Here is a 19877-nt window from a genome sequence, read left to right on the forward strand (position 1 = left end):
CACTTCTTTAGAGGAGCCTCTGGATGGACTGGACCCTCCAACTTTTCAGTTAGTAGCCAAGTGTGCTAACTGTTTGCAACACCCAGGGAATCTAATGATCTCAAATAAGGTTATTCATTTATTTTTAGATAATGGATTTTAGATTTGATTTCATCCTGGGTAAATAACTTCTGACACAGGAGGTATAAAGGGACACTTCTTACTTTAAAGTTACTGCCTAGGTCTAGACAAAATACTTTGTTTTACCTCACCTTAAATAAGTTAGGATTCAGACTTGCTCATGTGATTTCTGGCTGTGACACTCTGGGATGTGACAGAATAGCCCCTTACTGCTATGAGTACATAGAAATCCTGAGTGTAATATTTACATTTAAAAAAAAAAAACAAGCTCATAGAAGAAATGGGAAATATCAGGGGCCAGAAAAGGAAAAGAAATTAAAGTCTGGAAGATAGCAAGGAGTAAGCCCAGATCCCCCAGGGACTTGAGAACTAGATGTAGCAGAAAGATGGAGGCTGACGTGACAACTGCCATGCAGAAACAGGAGCTATGATGCCAAGTGACAGAGGTGAGATGAAAGTCCCTGCACAGAGCCAGGGACCTTAATTCCCTACCTTCTCATTGAAAGAGGAACTATGAAAGCTCAATACATTGGCTGGCTGTGAGTCTTAGGTTAAAAAAAAAAAAAAATTCCCTGGGACTGAGTAAAACTCCAGGTAACATGGAATCTAAATTTAGCCTAGCCATTTGGTGGACAACTCACAAAAATTTACACAAAAATGCTGCATGAACTTTTTGTGTATAAGGCTTTGGAACAAACTAGATTCAACTTGCTCTGAGGAACAATTTTGAAGAGCTGATTTTTCAGAATTCTCTATATTAAGAGAAAATATTAATCGTTATTTTGAAATAGTACAAATATTTTTCTTTCATTTTTAATCCAGACTTGGACAGAACTTTGAGCCTGGAAAACAAAAATAAAAAGGAAAAAAATTTAAATAAAACTAGAAGAAAGCTACAGACTACCTGTATGAAAAAAATTATATTAATAATAAAGGTCCGATAAGCGAATATCTTCACAGTGCTGAGTAAAAAAATATTTTCAGCATAGAATTCTATACTGAGATAAATCTTCCTTCCATAGTGAGGGAAAGATGAACACTTTTTGGATGAAAAAAAAAAAAAACAGACTGAAAGAGCTGGTAGTAAAAGAAAAAAATCATTAAGGATATATTTCAGGAAAGAAAGAAGGTGAACTCAGAGGAAGGGGTGGAGGGCAAAGAAAAAATACAGAAAAATGAAATTGGAAAACATAAGTAAACATTAGATGTAATGTATATACTTACAATTAATGACCATTAAATAAAATGTGGAACTAAAATATTAGCGATAGGAAACAATAATATTAAAGATAGGAAAAAAGTCATAAGATTCAAAGGCTATATGAGGCAACTTGTTGCTGTGGCAGAATCTGATAAAATGGTCTATGACACAATATACATTTTTGTGTATGAGGCAAAAAAAGATGTCACCAGGAAAATATAGCAGTCTTTAGTCATTTATGCTACGCATCTAAAATAACAACCTCAAACACTCTCAAAATACACAAAGCCAAAATGAATAGATTTACAAGGGAAAAATGGCAAATCTTCAATAGAGAAAATTTTAACACATCCCCTCAGAAGCCTTATCGAATAGATAAATAATAACTAAAGTTATTGGATCCAGTTAATAACGATGACTTAATGGACTTACTTAGAATAAAGTACCTAACAGTTGGAAAATACATATTTTGTTTTTCAAGTACAGATCAGTCCTTTCAAGAAAATAGTTATATGTTAAGTTCAAAAATTCCCACAGCTACCAATTAGAATACAGAATATATTTTCCAAGCACAATGTAATAAAAAATGCTAAAGAAATGAAAACATACAAAAATCATAAGACACTAGAATTGATTTAGGATTAAAATATACATAAAGTAATTCCACACAGTCACAGGTTAAACGAGAAAAATCATATAATTATTTCAATAAATAACAAAAATATGGATTTCTATACTTCTAAGAAATTATAAAATATTTAGAATAGATCGACAACCAAGCTTTATACAACAAATTAAAGGAACATCTTCTCTAGTGGAGTGAATCCCCATGATATATATGGAGATCCATAAATTTCTTGAGAATGTTATACCACCATAAACACTGTCAGCTTAGACTGAAAGAGACAGAGGAAGTATGAAATGAAAGAAGGCTGCCAGACCCCCAAATTCTACATTCTATAGGCAAGAACCAGGTTGATAAAACCACTCAGCTGTAAACACATGCTACTTTTCACAAAGAGAGAAAAAAAGGATGACTCTGAGATTTGAGCTGAGAGCCCAGAAAGTAAAGACATGAACCTGGAGGAAGGAGCTACAAGCTGAATAGAATTATTCCCAGACCTTGAATCAAAATAGAGTTACTAGCTGAATTTCAAATTACTGAGAATAAAAACTGAGACTGAGAATTTCTTCCATTTTCTCCCTTGTCAATGGAAATATCTGTAACCTGTATCCTGTACCTGTCTCAACATTGTATTTTGGGAGCAAGTAACTTGATTCTTGAGTTTTACAGGCCTATAAATAGAGACAAATTATGCCCCAGGTTAGATTATACAGAGCTTCACCCAAATGTGATTTAGATGATTTACATGACGAGATTTGGAACATTTTACTGATGAGATTTTTGACTTTGAGTTGGTGCTCTAATGGGATGAGATTTTGGGGACCTTGGAAAGCAATGAATGTATTTTGCATGGGGGACAGACGTGTATCTTTGGAGACCAGGAGGTGGACTTTGAGAGGCAGAATAATGGTGTCCCTAAGATTTCTGCATCTTTATTCATAGAACCTATGGATATGTTACTTTACATGGCAAAGAAGAATTAAGGTTGGAGATTAATGTAAGTAACCAATTGACCTTAACATAGAGAGATTATCTTGGATTATCTGGGTGGGCCCAATGTAATTACAAGGATCTTAAAAAATGGAAGAGAGAGGCAGAAGAAGAGTCATAGAAAGATATCTGATGACAGCAGCAAGGTTAGAGTGATGTGATGTAAGAAGCAGACACACTACTGCTAACTTTGAAGAGGGAGGAAGTGGGCCACAAGCTTAGGAATGCAGACAGCCTCTAGAAGCTGGAAAAGGGAAGGACATAGATTTTCCCCTAGAGCCTCCAGAAAGGAATGTAATGCTGTTGACACCTTTCTTTTAGCACAACGAGACCCATATCAGACTTTTGACTCACACATCTTTAAGGTAATAATTTATATAGTTCGAAACCACTAGGTTTTTGGCAATTATTTACAGCAGCTATAGAAAACTAACACAATAATACATAGAGAAACTCTCAATGAGTTAGGTAAAGAGGAGAGGTACCTCAACTTTATAAAGAGCATCTATAAAAAACCTACAGGTAACATCATACTTAAAAAAGACTGCATGCTTTCCCACTTAGATTAGGAATAAGACTGGGATGTCTGCTTTCACTGCTCTTATTCAAATATAGTACTGGAAGTTTCATTGTTGTTGTGTGCCATTGAGTCGATTCTGACTCACAGCAACCCTATATGACAGAGTAGAACTGCCCCCACAGGTTCTTCTAGTTTGTAATCTTTACAGGAGTAGATTGGCAGGTCTTTTCTCCCACGGATTGCTCTTTAGGCACTTCAATAAGTGAGAAAATGAAATAAAAGGCATACAGATTAAAAAGGAAAAAATGAAACTATCTCTGTTTGCAGATCGCATGATTCTTTTGATAGAATATCACAAGAAACCTATTTTTTAAAACCCTAAAAATAATAAGTGAATTCAGCAAGATCATAGGAAACAGGCTGACATAAAAGAATCAATTCCATTTCTATATACTAATGATGAACATGTAGAAACCAAATTCAAAACACAACATCATTTACAATTACTCTAAAGAAATACCTAAGTATATACTTAACAAAGTATGTGCAGTATCTGAATGCTGAAAATAACAAAATGCTGATGAAAGAAATGAAAGAAGACCTAAGTTAATGGAAAGACAAACCATGTTCATGGATTGGAAGACTCAATATAATAAAGAGGTCAAATTGATCTTCAGGTTTAATGCATTTCCTATCAAAACACCAGCAAGGTTTTCTATAAACATAGACAATCAGAAATTTGTATGAAATTTCTTAGGCCTTGGAATATCTAAAACAATCTTGACAAAGAAGAATAAAAAGAGAGGAATCCGTCTATCTGGTATTAAAGGCTTAGTACATAGCTATAGCTATAGTAAGCAAGAGCATGGGTATTGGCAAAGGGATAAACACATACACCAATGAAACAGAATAGAGAATCCAGAAAAGACTCACATAAATGTGCTTAAATGATTTTTGACAAAGGTACAATAGCACTTTTCAACAAGTAATGCTGGAGCAATTCAACACACATACACACACACGCAAACCTCAGCCCAAAGCTTACATCATATATAAAAACTAAATAAAAAGGAATTATAGACTTAGATGTAACACATAAAACTATAAAAAAAAAATTAAGTAAAAAAATCAAAAAATCTTTAATACCTAAGAGTTGGCATGAAGTTTTTAGATTTGACACAAATGAAATTCATAAAAAGAAAAATTAATTAGATAATCATCAAATTTGAAAACTTTTGGATGAAAAGACAAGTTATAGACCAAGAGAAAATATTTCCAAACTACATATCCAGCAAGGCCTAGTATGTAGAGTATGGAAAGAACTGCCAAAAATCAGTAGTAAAATAATAATAACAATAACCTGATTATTATTCTAATCTAAATATGAGCAAAAATAGATACTTCACCAAAGAGGATATTAACCCACTGCCACTGAGTCGATTCCACCTCACAGCAATCGTACAGGACAGAGTAGAACAGCCCCATAGGATTTCCGAGGTTGTGATCTTTACGGAAGCAGACTGCCAAATCTTCCTCCTGCAGAGCTGGCTGGTGGGTTTGAACTGCTGACCTTTTGGTTAGCAGCCAAGCACTTAACCACTTCATCACCAGGGCTCCTTAAAGAGGATACACATATGGCAAATAAGAAAGGCCTAGCAATCTACTTCCAAACAATCATCCATCGAAAACACTATGTAGTGTAGTTGTACTGTGACGCAGCCTACTTCTACTGTGACACACATGGGGTTACCGTGAGTCACAACCAACTCTGTGGCAATTGATTTGGTTTTTGGTGTCATACTCTTCTCAGAATAGTTGTTGTTCTGTTGTTAGGTGCCGCCGAATAGATTCCAACTCATAGGGAAACCATGTACAACAGAACAAAATACTGTCTGGTCCTGCGCCATCCTCACAATCCTTGTTATACTTAAGCCCATTGTTGCAGCCACTGTGTCAATCCATCTCATTGAGGGTCTTCCTCTTTTTTGCTGACTCCCTACTTTACCAAGCATGATGTCCTTCTCCAGGGGTTGATCCCTCCTAACAACATGTCCAAAGTACATGAGATGTAGTCTTGCCATCTTTGCTTCCAAGAAGCATTCTGGTCACACTTCTTGCAAGACAGACTTATTCATTCTTTTGGCAGCCCATGGTATATTCAATATTGTTTGCCAACACCACAATGCAAAGGCATCAATTCTTCTTCACTCTACCTTATTTCATCATACAGCTTTCACATGCATATGAGGCAACTGAAAACACTATGGCTTGGGTCAGGTGCACCTTAATCTTCATGGTGACGTCTTTGCTTTTCAACACTTTAAAGAGGTCTTTTGCAGAAGATTTGTCTAATGCAATGCGTCTTTTGATTTCGTAACTGCTGCTTCCATGAGCGTTGATTGTGGATCCAAGTAAAATGAAATCCTTGACACTTCAACATTTTCTCCATTTATCCTGATGTTCTTATTGGTCCAGTTGTGAGGATTTTATTTTCCTTATGTTGAGGTATAATCCATACTTTGAGCTTCATCATAAGTGTTTCAAGTCCTCCTCACTTTCAGCAAACAAGGTCGTATCATCTGCATAATGCAGGTTGTTAATGAGTCTTCCTCCAAACCTGTTGCCACGTTCTTCTTCATATAGTCCAGCTTCTCAGGTTATTTCCTCAGCATACAGATTGAATAGGTAGGATGAAAGGATACAACCCTGATGCACATATTCCCTGACTTTAAACCACACAGTATACCCTTGTTCTGTTCGAACCACCGCCTGTTGATCTATGTACAGGTTCCTCATAAGCACAATCAAGTGTTCTGCAACTCCCATTCTTCTCAATGTTATCCATAATTTGTTATGCTCCACACAGTCAAATGCCTTTGCACAGTCAATAAAACATAGGTAAACATCTTTCTGGTATTCTCTGCTTTCAGCCAGGATTCATCTGACATTTGCAATGATATCCCTGGTTCCATGTCCTCTTCTGAATCTAGCTGGAATTTCTGGCAGTTCCCTCTTGATATACTGCTGCAGCTCCTTTTGAATGATCTTCAGCAAAATTTTACTTAGTGTGACATTAATGTTATCGTTCGATAATTTCCACATTCAGTTGTCTCACCTTTCTTGGGAATAGGCATAAATATGGATCTCTTTCAGTCGGTTGGCCAGGTAGCTGTCTTCCAAATTTCCTGGCGTAGATGAGTGAGCATTTCCAGTGCTGCATCAGTTTGTTGAACTATGGCAATTGGTATTCCTTCAGTTCCTGGAGCCTTGTTTTTCGCCAATGCCTTCAGTGCAGCTTGGACTTCTTCCTTTAGTACCATCAGTTCCTGCTCATACATTTCTGTGAGATTCTCTCTTGTTCTTCAGGTTCCCTCCTTTTGCCTATCGTTGTTTACTTGCCCGTTTTTCTATTTATGTTGCTTAGTTTCAGTTCCCAAATGGGAGTTAAGAGTGTAGATGGACGTCTTAGGCTCTGTAACATGATATACACTGAAGTAACTGTAGTGGTTGGACTGATAACCATACACATTTGGGTGTGAGGGAAAGAAGACTTGATTGGTCTTTGGGAAAATTATACTAGAGTCCTCTTTGAATTTGTCAAACTGGCTCTAATAAATTTTAAACCTCCTTGAAGGCGCATGATAGCATTTGAATGGGTGGAAAGAACATTTTGGATAAAATGTAAAGGAGTATATAATACTAAGCATTTGCTAAAAATGTTAACAACTTACTACAGAATGGACTTGTGCCAGCAGTATCCAAAAACACAGTGGTCCTAAGAGACTGTCTTTCCATTCTTTCTTTTAAAATATCTTTCCACAGATCAATGTGATAACCTGAGATTTGAGAAACAAAACAGAAAATTGGCCTTCCATCAAATTGCATATAATTGTTTCAAATCACTTAAGAAACTAAAGGATCAATGCATAGTAGTAGTAGCAAAAATAATAATAATTTGTGGATTTTTTTTATATCTTAAAAAGCATTTCTTCAAATAAATTCAACTTCTTTTAATTACAATAACAACTCTTAAATCCAGAATTAACAAATAAATAGTGCTCCCTGAAAATCTCATCAAAGTTTATCATATCACATATGGATAGAGTCTACTTACAGCAGTTTTTTACTGTTATATTATAAATTCAGTATTGTGCTTTGTAACTGTTTTTAGTAAATTCAGCATAGTAAATTGATTTGATAAAAATAAATAAACAATTTAATTCCATGAGTACAGCTCCCAATTCTTCCACATATGCATAAGTAATGTTTATATACATGCTTACATGTATGTACATATGTACATATTACATATGCAATATACGTAGTATGTTGTTGTTAGGTGCCGTCGGGTCATTTCCGACTCATAGCAACCCCATGTGACAGAGTAGAACTACCCCATCGGCTTTTCTAGGCTGTAATCTTTATCAAAGCAGATCGCCAAGTCTTTCTCCTGCGGAGCCACTGGGTGGGATCGAACCACCAACCCTCCAGTTAGCAGCCACCAGGACTCCTTATATCACATATACATATATATATATGGACTGTATATTTTACATATAAACCAAAAAAAAAAACCTATAGTGACCTTATAGGACAGAGAAATGCCCCATAGGGTTTCCAAGAAGCGGCTGGTGGATTCGAACTACCAACCTTTTCATTAGCAGCTCAGCTCTTACCACTGCATCACCAGGGCTCCATTGTACTTATAGTATATATATATATTTCAGATACATACATTATTCAAATACATACATATATTTGCAATACATATTATATATAGTATATAAATATATTAAATATGTTTTATATATGCATATATAGATAGTTCAGATGCTTACCGCTTTATATGTGTTTCTATTTCCACATTGCTACCACCAAATTTGAGATTTTAATATAATAAAAAGAATAATGAATTGGGAATTCGGAGGCTTAACACTAGTTCTCACTTGTGCCCTTAAGTGCAATTCATATATTGATTGACTATGTCACAATTTTCTCACTTACGTGGAAAAGTGATGGGACCAGAAAAACAACCCCCAACATGAGGGCTGACGAAACCTAATTCCACAAGATATCATATGAACACAAAGGGTCTCGGAGAAAACAAATTGGCCAAGTCGGCATAGCGAGTGTCTCTCCGAGAGTCTCCATGTATGTTAATATAAAATCCCTGCTGAGGAAAACTGGTGGCATATGGTTTAATTCAGCCTTTGGAATTCCTGCCCACTTCCTCCAGCCCCTGTGGTTTTAGAAATGTTTCTGGCAGATCTTCTTATGATACTGACCAGATGTTAACACGCTCATAAAATGCTTGAATCTTGTATTCTCTTTTGGAGAACCCTGAACAAAAAACCTCTGAGATTCCTTCCATCTTTAACACTCCATTTTTATCTGGGTTCTTCTTTCTCTATAATGTCCCACTGGTAGGTTTCAGGTATAAGAAGCTGCAATATTTAATTGTTCCTACCGAGATTTATTGATTTAGAAAGTGTGGACAACGTCTCATTCGTATCTACTTGCTGAAAGCAAATAAATAACCAACTATGGTTCTCACCTGTTCAATTACTCCTAAGGTTTCCCATTCAAAAAAAAAAAAATACTCACTCCTGCCAAGAAACTGAAAGTCTTCCTTTTTAAGTGATAATATAGATAAATAATAGTAAGATCTTTTGTTTATCAAGAACAGGAATCACCACGAAGTCACCAAATTTGCCCGTTACCCTGAGCACTGAAGGATAGCTGATCAAGTTCCTCTCAAGAAATATCCTAAAAAATATTTAGTAGAAAATGAACTATTTACTCTGGTTGTCCCACATCTGTACAAATATTTTTCCCATAAAATGTTAGCATTTTTAACAAGAAAGCGGAAACACAATTTAGCTTCTAACAGAAAATACTAGCACAAATACATTATTCATTTTCACAAAGAATTATAGTAGTTGTAACAATTTCTTACCTAGTCTAGGACATGATAGTTTCTTAAAGTTGTCACAGTCTACACATAAACCAGTCTTGTAATCTTTGTACGAAGCACAAGGAAACGAAATAAAATTGCACTGTGTTTTCAAAGATGCCATGAACAAGTAAACTGCTCTCTGGTGGTCACATTTAAAAAATTCAATCCCTTAAGAATTAAAAATCGAGCAAAATAACTGTAGATAATTAATCCAAGTTCAAGAAAATTACAGACAAATTAAAGATTAGGCTTTTTAACACAATGTACCTTATGAATATTAAAGTGTTCACTACAATAGTTTTATCTCAACCAAAGAAATAGTACTGAAAACAAATTTAGCATGTCTTTTATACTGAATTAATAATCAGTTTTTCTAAAGAAAGATTTCCACGGCAAAAGTGTTTAATTTTAATAATTTAACAAACTCTACAAATACAGTGCCACTACAGTCAACAACTGGAGCCCTAGTGGTGTAGAGGTAAAGAGCTCAGGCTGCTAAACAAAAGGTGGGTAGTTCAAATCCACCAACTGCTCCTTGAAAACCCTACAGGGCAGTTCTCCTCTGTCATATAGGGTCACTATGAGTCAGAATCGACTTGATGGCATACAATAACAACAACAACATACTAAACAGTTGGTGCACACATCTCTCCTTTCTGATCCCACCACCCTAATTTTATTCGATGTCAGAGATGACAAAGAAACTTGGTAAGATTAAAACTTTATCATGTTTCTTGCTCTTTTCAACATCTCACATCCTCATTCCGTTGGTCAGACTTCTATAGCTACAGAGGACTTTAGTCATGTGTTATTTGACCAGTTGCCACTGTGACCCTAAGAATATTTCTTGCCTATGTCTCCGAAGTGAGCCAAATTGTACACTTGGAACTACTGCTCAACTATCTATATGTACAAGACAACCAAGTGTCAAGAGTTTATAAATCCATAGTGTTGGTACAGTACTGTAGCGACTTGCTCCTGTTGTTAGCTGTCCTCCAATTGCTTCCAACTCACGACAACCTGAAGGTTAAATCCTAAGATCTTGTGTTATACCATACTTTAGCTGCTCAAGCTTCTTCAATGACTTGTAACTACTAATGTTTAAAATGATCTAAAACTGCTGAAACTACAATGTAATAGCTTTCATCTATGATCAAATGGGACATCTACTCATAAAATTTATGAACTCATCAGGGTAAAATTACACCATTGTTCACCAATAACTCTTCTGAATTATGGGCAACGAAGATGGGATCAAAATATTGCCCGAAGATTAACAGGGCAAAATATATCAATTTTCTTTTATCATTTTGAATCATATGTAAATATATTCAAAATACTATTGGTATACCTGAAAAAATTGATTTAGGACAGCCAGGTTGATTTTTTCCTCCATTAGGATAAAAATCTATATGTCCCAAGGGTTCTTTAATGCCTAAACCTGAAAAGAAACGTACCCAAGAATTACAATGTGTATATAATCAGGTTGATATCACTTGCATAAAACAAATTTACAAAATCTATTGAAAGTCACCCTTTTAAAATACGAATTAAAAATAACAGCTATTGAACAAAAATATGAGTTTTCTGATATCAACACTTAAAATTAATTCCTCACTAAAACTGTATTTCGTTAATTAAGCACATTTATCAATCACTTACTATAGGTCAGTCACAGTTCTTTGTGCTAAGAAGTGAATAAACAGAGCAAAAATCCTTGTTCTAGTGGAAATTACATTCTAGTTGAGCAAGACAGATAACAAACAAGTGAAAATATAGTATGTCAGGTAATAAGTGCTGTGGAGAAAAATTAAATAGAATAAGACCGTCAAGAAAACCCAACAACAAAACATTTGCCATTGAGTCAATTCTGACCCATGGTGACCCAATGTGTTTCAGAGTAGAACTGCACTCCACAGGGTTTTCAAAGTTGGTGATCTTTCCAAAGTGGATCGTCAGGCCTTTATTCCAAGGTGCTTCTGAACTGGTTTGAACTGCCAACATTTTGGTTTGTAGCCAAAAGCTTAACTGTTTGCACCACCCAAGAACTAATAAGGGGACAGGAAGTGCCTAAAAAGAGTGGTAGGTTGCACTTTGAAGGAAGTTGGTTATGAGGTAAGAGTTGAGCAAAGGCCTGAAGGATATGAGGTAGTAAGCCAAGTGGTTATGTGTGTGTGAGCATGCCTAGGGTATTCAAAGAAGCCAGAGTGGCTGCAGCATGGCGTGTAAGAAGGAGAGCAGGAGGAAATGAAGTCAAGTCAGATAGGCCCTTTTAGGCCGCTGTAATGATTTATTGTCATTCTAGATGATAACGCCTCGGACTGGCTGAAGCTAGATTTCACTATCTAGAAAAAATCTAAAGAATATGCTGTTTCAGCTGGATCAACTTGGGTCAGAGTGTGACGGAAGATATAGCTATGATTTTAGGGGCTTCTGCAGGTCTTGTAGAGGAGCTTTGACAATGCAGTGGCTTGAACCCACCAGCCACTCCACAGGAGAAAAATGTGGCAGTCAGCTTCCATAAAAATTACAGCCTTGGACACCCTATGGAGCAGTTCTACTCTGTCCTGTAGGGTCACTGTGAGTCAGAATCAACTTGGTGGCAATGGGTTTGGTTTTTGATATAGATCTTGTAAGAAGCCCTGGTGGTGCTGTGGTTAAAACCTCAGCTGGTAACCAAAAGGTTGGCAGTTTCAACCCATCAGCTGCTCAGTAGGAGAAAGATGCGGCAGTCTGCTTCCATAAATATTACAGCCTCGGAAATCCTATGGGCGAGTTCTACTCTGTCACATAGGGATGCTATGAGTCAGAATCAACTCCATGGCAATGGATTTGGGGTTTGGTATAGATCGTGTAGATCCTTGGAGTGCTGATGAAAGTACAAATTCTGGGTCCATTTCTAACCTGGAGTCTATAACCCAGGGAAGTCATTAGAATGGGAGGGAGTGGCAAGCTCAGAACACTCAGGACTGTGATTAGATATAAAATCTTGCTGCTTGGAGCACAATAAACGTTCTACAACATAACGAACTCTTAAGAGGGATAAGAAATAAATTTCACATAATAAAGATAAGTGCTTCAGTCTGACCTTAAGGATTAAGATACAGCCACTTGATTTAATTCTAATCTGTAATGGAACGTGGTAACAGATTGCGAGGTATTTGAGGGACATGAGAAGCTTGGACATGTGCGTTACAGGACAGGATGTTCAGCATGCAAAGAAAGACAAAGAACTTGGATGACTTCACTACAACTTCCTAGAATTCAGTAAAACGTGTGCATGATTTCATTGTGACAGTGGTAAGAGTATACTAGCCAATCCCTCTTTATATCCTATCGGCCACTTAGCTTGTGGAATCTAAGCAATGAAGGACAGCCTCGGAGTATGCGATAAAAGAAGCCTTTTAACAGTTTTGGAGTTCTGTGAAATTTCCTCGTATCTAAACTCAATATGGGGTTCCAAGACTAGGGGTTCCTGTTTTGGAGCCTTAATTTTCTCCAACTTTCCACTGAAGAAGAATCAAACCAAGAAGGCTTCTCAGGAATTAGAGGGAAGCAAGCGACATTTACTATTAACTATGAGCAGCCCTTGACTCAGGTGTATCATTTCCCTTTTATCAGAGGGAGGAGTGGGTAGGGCAACTTGGTCTGCTTAGGTCATTCATTCCCTAAGTTCAAGAATGGTAGGGAGAGCAGATGTGACTTTTTAATTTTCTTTTTACTATAAAATGTAACACACACAAATAAAGTGACATACAATATAAACGTACAGAGTAACTAATTATTATAAGGCAAATAGCCGCATAGCTACCACGCTCCGGTCAAGAAATAGAAATAATATCTACAAGTCTCCAGTTTGCCCTTACCTAACCACAAGCTTCCTTCTTCTCACTAAAAATAATAGTCATCCTTTCTTTTAAAAAAATCATTTTTTATTCTTTTTTATTTATTAAGGATGCCCCCAAAATAATATAGTTCAGATTTTCCCACTTTGGAAATACATATAAAGTGAGATTATATTCTTTTGTGTCTGATTTCTTTTGATAATTAGTATGTTTGTGACAGTCCTCCACAGTGCTGTGTTTAAATGTAGTTAATTCATTTTCGTTGCTATACAGGATTTGATTGTATGAACCTACCACAACTTATTTATGCAGTCTACTGTTGGTGGATATCTGTGCAGCTTCTAATTTTGTGCTAATATGTTTTAATGCTATAGGCATTCTTGAAAACATACATTAATGCATGTGTGAAGGCATTTATGTTGGTAATTTACCTTCTGCGTTTCCATACTGATGTTATAATTAGCTTGTGGGGTTATCAAAAGCAAACAAACAAAAAATGCAGATGATGGGATTTTTTTTTTTTACAAAGATTACATTTAATTTGTAAGTCAACTTGTATGCAATGCTCATATTCATATAAGTGATTCATTTGCTTTTAATTTATATAATTATATATAATTTCTATGTTTCATGTTTTTCTGCAGAAGTTTGGTCCAGATTACCTAATCTACCATTTTTTAGAAGGCTACATGACTACTTTAATGTATACAATTGAATAAGGACAAAAATTATTGACAAGATGCATTCATTGGCAGTATTCAGCACTTGCTGACTCCATGGATCTCATTCAGAAATCCTCTGAGGCAGATGAACACGCAGTGCCCAGAATCTTTGCTCCTCATTTGTGATGGTGATAAAAAGGTTAGTCAAAGTTGCCAACTATATTATATCTAGTAGCAAATCTCATAGGTTGAGTCATCAAAAGATGTTCAGTGTATAAGATGAGGCCAAAACAATAAATTAAGAAAAGCCAAAAATTCAAACAAAAAAATAATAAGAAGTATGAAGACCATACTGAAGGCCATAGACAAAACTGAAGTTGGAATTTCAGAAAGAAGGGTTCAGATGAAGGACTGCAGAGAAATTGGACAGTAGGTGTGTCGTGCATGGATAAAGCACTAGGGATAAAGACATGAAGGCTTAGAGATAACCATATTGAAACTATAGATTCTTCAAGCACTGCCTCCCTATAAAAACTAGGTGAAATTAGGACCAGAATTGTTCCTATTGTAGACTCAGTCCATTGTCACACACACACTAGAGTCATCTCCCATCTGTGTCATTTATGACATTTATGTCTCCCACAAGAAGATTGGTATGGATCACCATGAGGTAAATTCAGGTTAATATAGGAGAGCATGAATTACCTGGACCAAAGAGAAAGGAAACAGGGAAATAGAAGCAGTCTTAGTGTCACTTCCTCCTAGCCCAACCTCAGCACCACACCCTTCGCATACCTACAACCACGACACACTTAAATTATCAACTTGTCAGAATAACATACTAGTGAGGTGCAGACTCTGGAGTCAAAAGATAGGAGTTCAAACTCTGGTTCTGCTATTTTATTGTCCTTGTGAACTTAACCTTAGTTTCCCCATCTGTAAAAGAGGGCCATGTGAGAATTGAGTGATTGATTCATATAAAACACTGTCTGAAGCATAGGAAGTGCCCAATAAATATCAGTTAGTATTATCAGTCTCAAATCTGGAATTGGGTCAGGGTCATCAAGATTACTCCCTGAATGTATAGCCTAATATACCCTAGCCAAAACTACCAAAATCCTGTAAAACATTTTTAGGAAGATAATTAAAAACTATAAAGGAATTATTTTCCTATATTTAAGGAAAATTATTTTTTACCTGGGCCTGAACTGCTGTACTCAGTTCTAGTTGATATACATCAAGACATAAAAAACGAATAGGGGAGAATAAAAACCTAGATAACCCACTAAACCAAACCCATTGCCATCAAGTCGATTCTGACTCATACTGACCCTATAGGACAGAGTGAAACTGCTCCACAGGGTTTTCAAGGAGTGCCTGGTGGATTTGAACAGCCGACCTTTGGGTTAGCTGTCGAATTCTTAACCACTACACCACCAGGGTTTCCAAAAACATAAATGCAGCAGGAAAATTAAGTTTGGAGGAAAATGTAATCCAATAAAAAAATATATACATATGACTAGTGCGGGCATGAAGAACGCTTTTTAATCAAATTTCAGAATTTGAGGATGACATGAAACTCTTGAAATCTGAAGGTTGGGGCAGGTAAATAATGCCATTCGACACCCTAGGAAATCACTAACCCTAAAAAGTATTGGACTGATCATCACTTTATCCATGACTCTATCTCCTCTTATGTTCTTTTCTCCTGTGTTATGTTACCTTTTAATTAAAAAAAAATCAACCAATAAATCCTTTATAGTTACCACTGGTATCAGAATGGATGACATCTACAAACTCTGCATCAGTGTAATCTAATCTGTCATATGATGGTTTCCCAGAGAATTCTGGTCCAGCAGGATCAAGACCTGAAATGCAAGAAAGAAACTCTCAATCTATTAAATCAAGCTCTATTACATTGTTCGCTAGATTGTAGGCTTGCGTTATTATTACATTATGAACATAAAAATCTATAGATTTTTAATTTAAACCTGTCCAGAAATATGCCTAAAAACAAAAGAAATTGGATGAATACTAGGTAGCTTCATTATTTGAACAATAATAATTACCAACCTTTTGAGTTTTTGTGTTAAGCTACACTAGAGATGCCTCAACAAAATACTGAATAATAAATAACTACTACTTCATTTGAGAAGGACATCATGCTTGGTAAAGTGGAGAGTCAGTGAAAAAGACCCTCAATAAGATGGATTGACACAGTGGTTGCCACAATGGGCTCAGGCATAACAACAATCATGAAGATGGTGTGAGGCTGGGCCTAGTTCATTCTGTTGTACATCATAGGGACACTATGGATTAAAAACCAACTCCATGGCACCTAGTGGCAACAACTTCATTTGAAGGGGGAAGAAGGATAATGAATACCATCTTGCTTGAACTCTGTGCCTTACTAGTTCCTACTGGATCCATCTATAAGTCTAGCGTGATTTTTAGGTGCCAAATGCCAATTTGGGCTGTGGAGTAAAACATATTTATTATTACCTACCATTTATTTGTAACTAAAATTTCCCACACACACTTAAGAAAAGATTAAAGTTTTAAAATTAAATCAATTATGGATATTATTTCTAAATAACTCATAGCAACCCTCCAGGACAGAGTAGAACTGCCCCATAGAGTTTCCAAGAAGCACGTGGTGGATTTGAACAGCTGACCTTTTGGTTAGCAGCTGTAACTCTTAACCACTGCACCACCAGGGCTCCATGTAATATATACATGTTAGTTAATACATGAATAACCAAAACCAAAAAACCAAACCCATTGCAGTCAAGTCGATTCCGACTCATAGGGACCCCGTAGGACAGATTAGAACTGCCCCATAGGATTTCCAAGGCTGTAAATCTTGAGGGAAGTAGATTGTCATATAGTCTACTCCCGCAAGACATGAATAAAGTGTTTTATTTAATGGATTTATTTAATGAATTTTCCTTGGTATTGAAATAGTAAGTGTCCTTAAATTGCAGGTGGGAATGCAGAAATAGATCTTTTCTTCCCATTTCCATATGGGTAACTTGAGCTCTGTTAAGAATTGAAAAAGGCTTTAAACAGTCTAATAACAACAACAAGAGAGGACAAATACTTGGATATAGTGTAGAAATACAATACAATGTATGAGCATAATTTCTATTAATTATTGCACCTATTAAATTTTAGGTAAATTCTGATGCTTTACAAGTGTGCTAAGACATTAACTCCATGAAAAATATTTTACCTGTTATTCTTCCGAGCTGACCTTCAAATATTTTTCCAACAAATCCACTAATATGAGCCCCTAAGCTCATACCTATGAAATGAAAAGTATCAAGAAATGCTCCATGCTCCTGCAATTGAAAATGCAATGTTAAGATTTTCCTTTCAGATCATGACAAATTATGCCTCATATTCTAAAACTCATTATTTTTTCTGGCTTAATTTCTGGCTTAATCAATTTCTTAATGAATAATAATTTCAAAACAACTATATTTTATTTAACTTTTACCATAAGAAAGTTTAATATCTTATACGTAGTATTATGTAGCATATATGTTTTATGCAAACTAACACATTTAATTAGCAAAATTTTTTATAATAGTAATAATAATGATAGCCACTGTATATTGAGCATTTACTACCAGCTACGTTGATAAACGCTTCACGAATTTCATATTTAATATTTATAATAGTTCCATAAATTATTTATTTTTATCTTATTGCCTAAAACTGTCCCTGGCACCTATTAAATGCTAAATAAATATGGTTAGAGAAATCACCATTTTATGAAGGAAACTGAGGCTCAGAGGTTCATGTCTTGCCCAAAGCCACACAAGTAATAAGTGGAAAAGATGGGTTTATACCCAGGTCTGTTTGACTCCATGTTAATCTTCCTCTGTGTTTTATCTGATCAGATTATGTTAAGAATCCAAAAACAGAATAATCATCCTTATTTCAGAGAAGAGAGAAGGAAGCTTGTGAATTTTCAGTTTTTTCCTCAGATTACAAGCTGGAAAATGATGGAGTCAGTTCTTCCAGGGCAAAATTTTGAATACCTCTTACAGACTTGGCTCCAGGGGGCACTTAGCAGCTTACATGAGGTAATGTTTCTACCACCACACTCTCATGCAGCTGAAGTGTTTTAAATTTCTTTTAATTTAAAAAAATCTTGAATGTATACTTACATAACTTTAAAATATTAACTAGAGATTCAAATTATTTGTTTATATTTTCAACTGGGTATTTGAGTTAATCATAAATTTTGGAGATGTTTGAGTTTTATAAAAGTAGAATCTATATGAGACTAATATACAATTTATTATTTATATTTAACCCATTCAGGAGTTTCTAGACAGGCATTTTATATTTGTGTAATGTATAATAACTAGTTGCTGTCGAGTCCATCCTGACACATGATGATTCCATGTGTGTCAGAGTAAAACTGTGCTGCATAGTGTTTTCAAGGGCTTATTTTTCAGAATTAGATAGCCAGACCCTTCTTCCAAAATGCCACTGGGTAGGCCCAACTACCTTTCAGTTAGCAGTGAGTACTTATCATTTATACTACTCAAAGACTCCAAAGTTAGTCATTATAAGTAAAGTTTTAAAAAATATATATTTTAAAATAAAACATAACTAAGCTATTAAAAATGATATGTATATATATTTAATAACATTGGTCATGTCTGATCATAAAATTATCCACTTAGGGGGCATAAAGAAAAAATGGCTACATACATTAGTATATCAAAGCAGTAGTTCTTAATGCTTACAGAAAAGCGTATTTTCTTTATTTTATTACCACTTCATGGTATTGCATAATAGTCTGTATATTATGTAAACAGGAGCTCTGGTGGCACAGTGGTTAAGAGCTTGGCTGCTAACCAAAAGGTTGGCATTAGAATCCATCAGCCACTCTTTAGAAACCCTATAGGGCCATTTTACTCTCTCCTATGGGGTCACTATGAGTTACAATTGACTCGACTGTAGCGGAGCAAATTATGTAACATGTATAATGCATACAATTTCAAGACCCCGGCACTGGGTGATAATGCATAAAATTTCAAGACTTACCAAAAGTTTTTGAATATGTCCACTCAAAATCATAGCAACTTTTCTGGTATTTTTAACTGCTCTATTGTAAATTAAAGTTGTAGCACCCCGCTTCCAGTCTACTACAATTATATTCATATCTTCTTGATTCAACAAAAGTCTTACAAAGTCCTGAACCCATGATGGAGTAGAGCCTGTTGGTCTGTAGCCATGAATAAGCCATACTGTTTTCTTTTTTGTGTTGAAAAGAACATTAAGTGAGTTATCTTGCTCAAATAGTGGCTCGGCACAGTTTAGGTTGTTTCTTGTATACAGCATCAGAATTATCTCCATCCTGGGAATAAACAAATCTCTAAAAGAATCCTTTACACTTAACTGAGTGAATTCAAGACATGGTCTTTTAGTCTCTGAAATAAAAAAAAAAAAAAGTTAAAAAGTCACTCAAGCTGAGTACTGGGGTAGAATTTGATTCCTGTTGGCGTTGCTGAAAGAACTGGACTTGGTGGGACAATGGACAAAGGATTTCACATGGTTAGCATTTCAGTATAATTTACTGAACAACTACAAAGAATAAAGCAGTACAATAAAAAAGTCTTTTTGATTTAGCAGTAATAAAAAATTACTTTGGAAAATATAAATAAATGGTGTTTAAAAATTAGGAATTATATCTGCACAAAATATCAGAAAACAATACCAATAGCTATGACTGAAATCATTAACATTATGAAAGCATTATGCACAATAATAAAATAGATTATGAGTTTTAATAGAAATATCACAGAAGAGTGTGTGTGTGTATATATATATACAATAAACATTAGAAAATTATACTTAACCTTCCAGTGATCAAATAAACACAAATCAATTCAATAGGTAAAACTTTTTATCAAAGTGAGTAAGATGGAAAAATCCATT

The 19877-nt window shown here is 35.5% G+C and overlaps 1 protein-coding gene across 1 annotated transcript in view; it reads right to left on the reverse strand.

Moving 5' to 3' along the window:
* The window catches only part of LIPI (lipase I), a 39043-nt gene extending 19748 nt beyond the window's left edge, over window positions 1-19295 (reverse strand). The window contains exons 1-6 of the mRNA XM_023548156.2: window positions 18984-19295; window positions 17152-17260; window positions 15686-15787; window positions 10764-10853; window positions 9413-9580; window positions 7188-7292 (exon numbers count right to left, since the gene is read on the reverse strand). Of these exons, the coding sequence (XP_023403924.2) occupies window positions 7188-7292; window positions 9413-9580; window positions 10764-10853; window positions 15686-15787; window positions 17152-17260; window positions 18984-19295 (886 nt within the window). The remainder of the gene's footprint in view (window positions 1-7187; window positions 7293-9412; window positions 9581-10763; window positions 10854-15685; window positions 15788-17151; window positions 17261-18983) is intronic.
* Between the last annotated feature and the right edge of the window lie 582 nt (window positions 19296-19877).

The sequence above is a fragment of the Loxodonta africana genome, chromosome 20, assembly GCF_030014295.1.
Source record: "Loxodonta africana isolate mLoxAfr1 chromosome 20, mLoxAfr1.hap2, whole genome shotgun sequence".
Taxonomy (NCBI): Eukaryota; Metazoa; Chordata; class Mammalia; order Proboscidea; family Elephantidae; genus Loxodonta; species Loxodonta africana.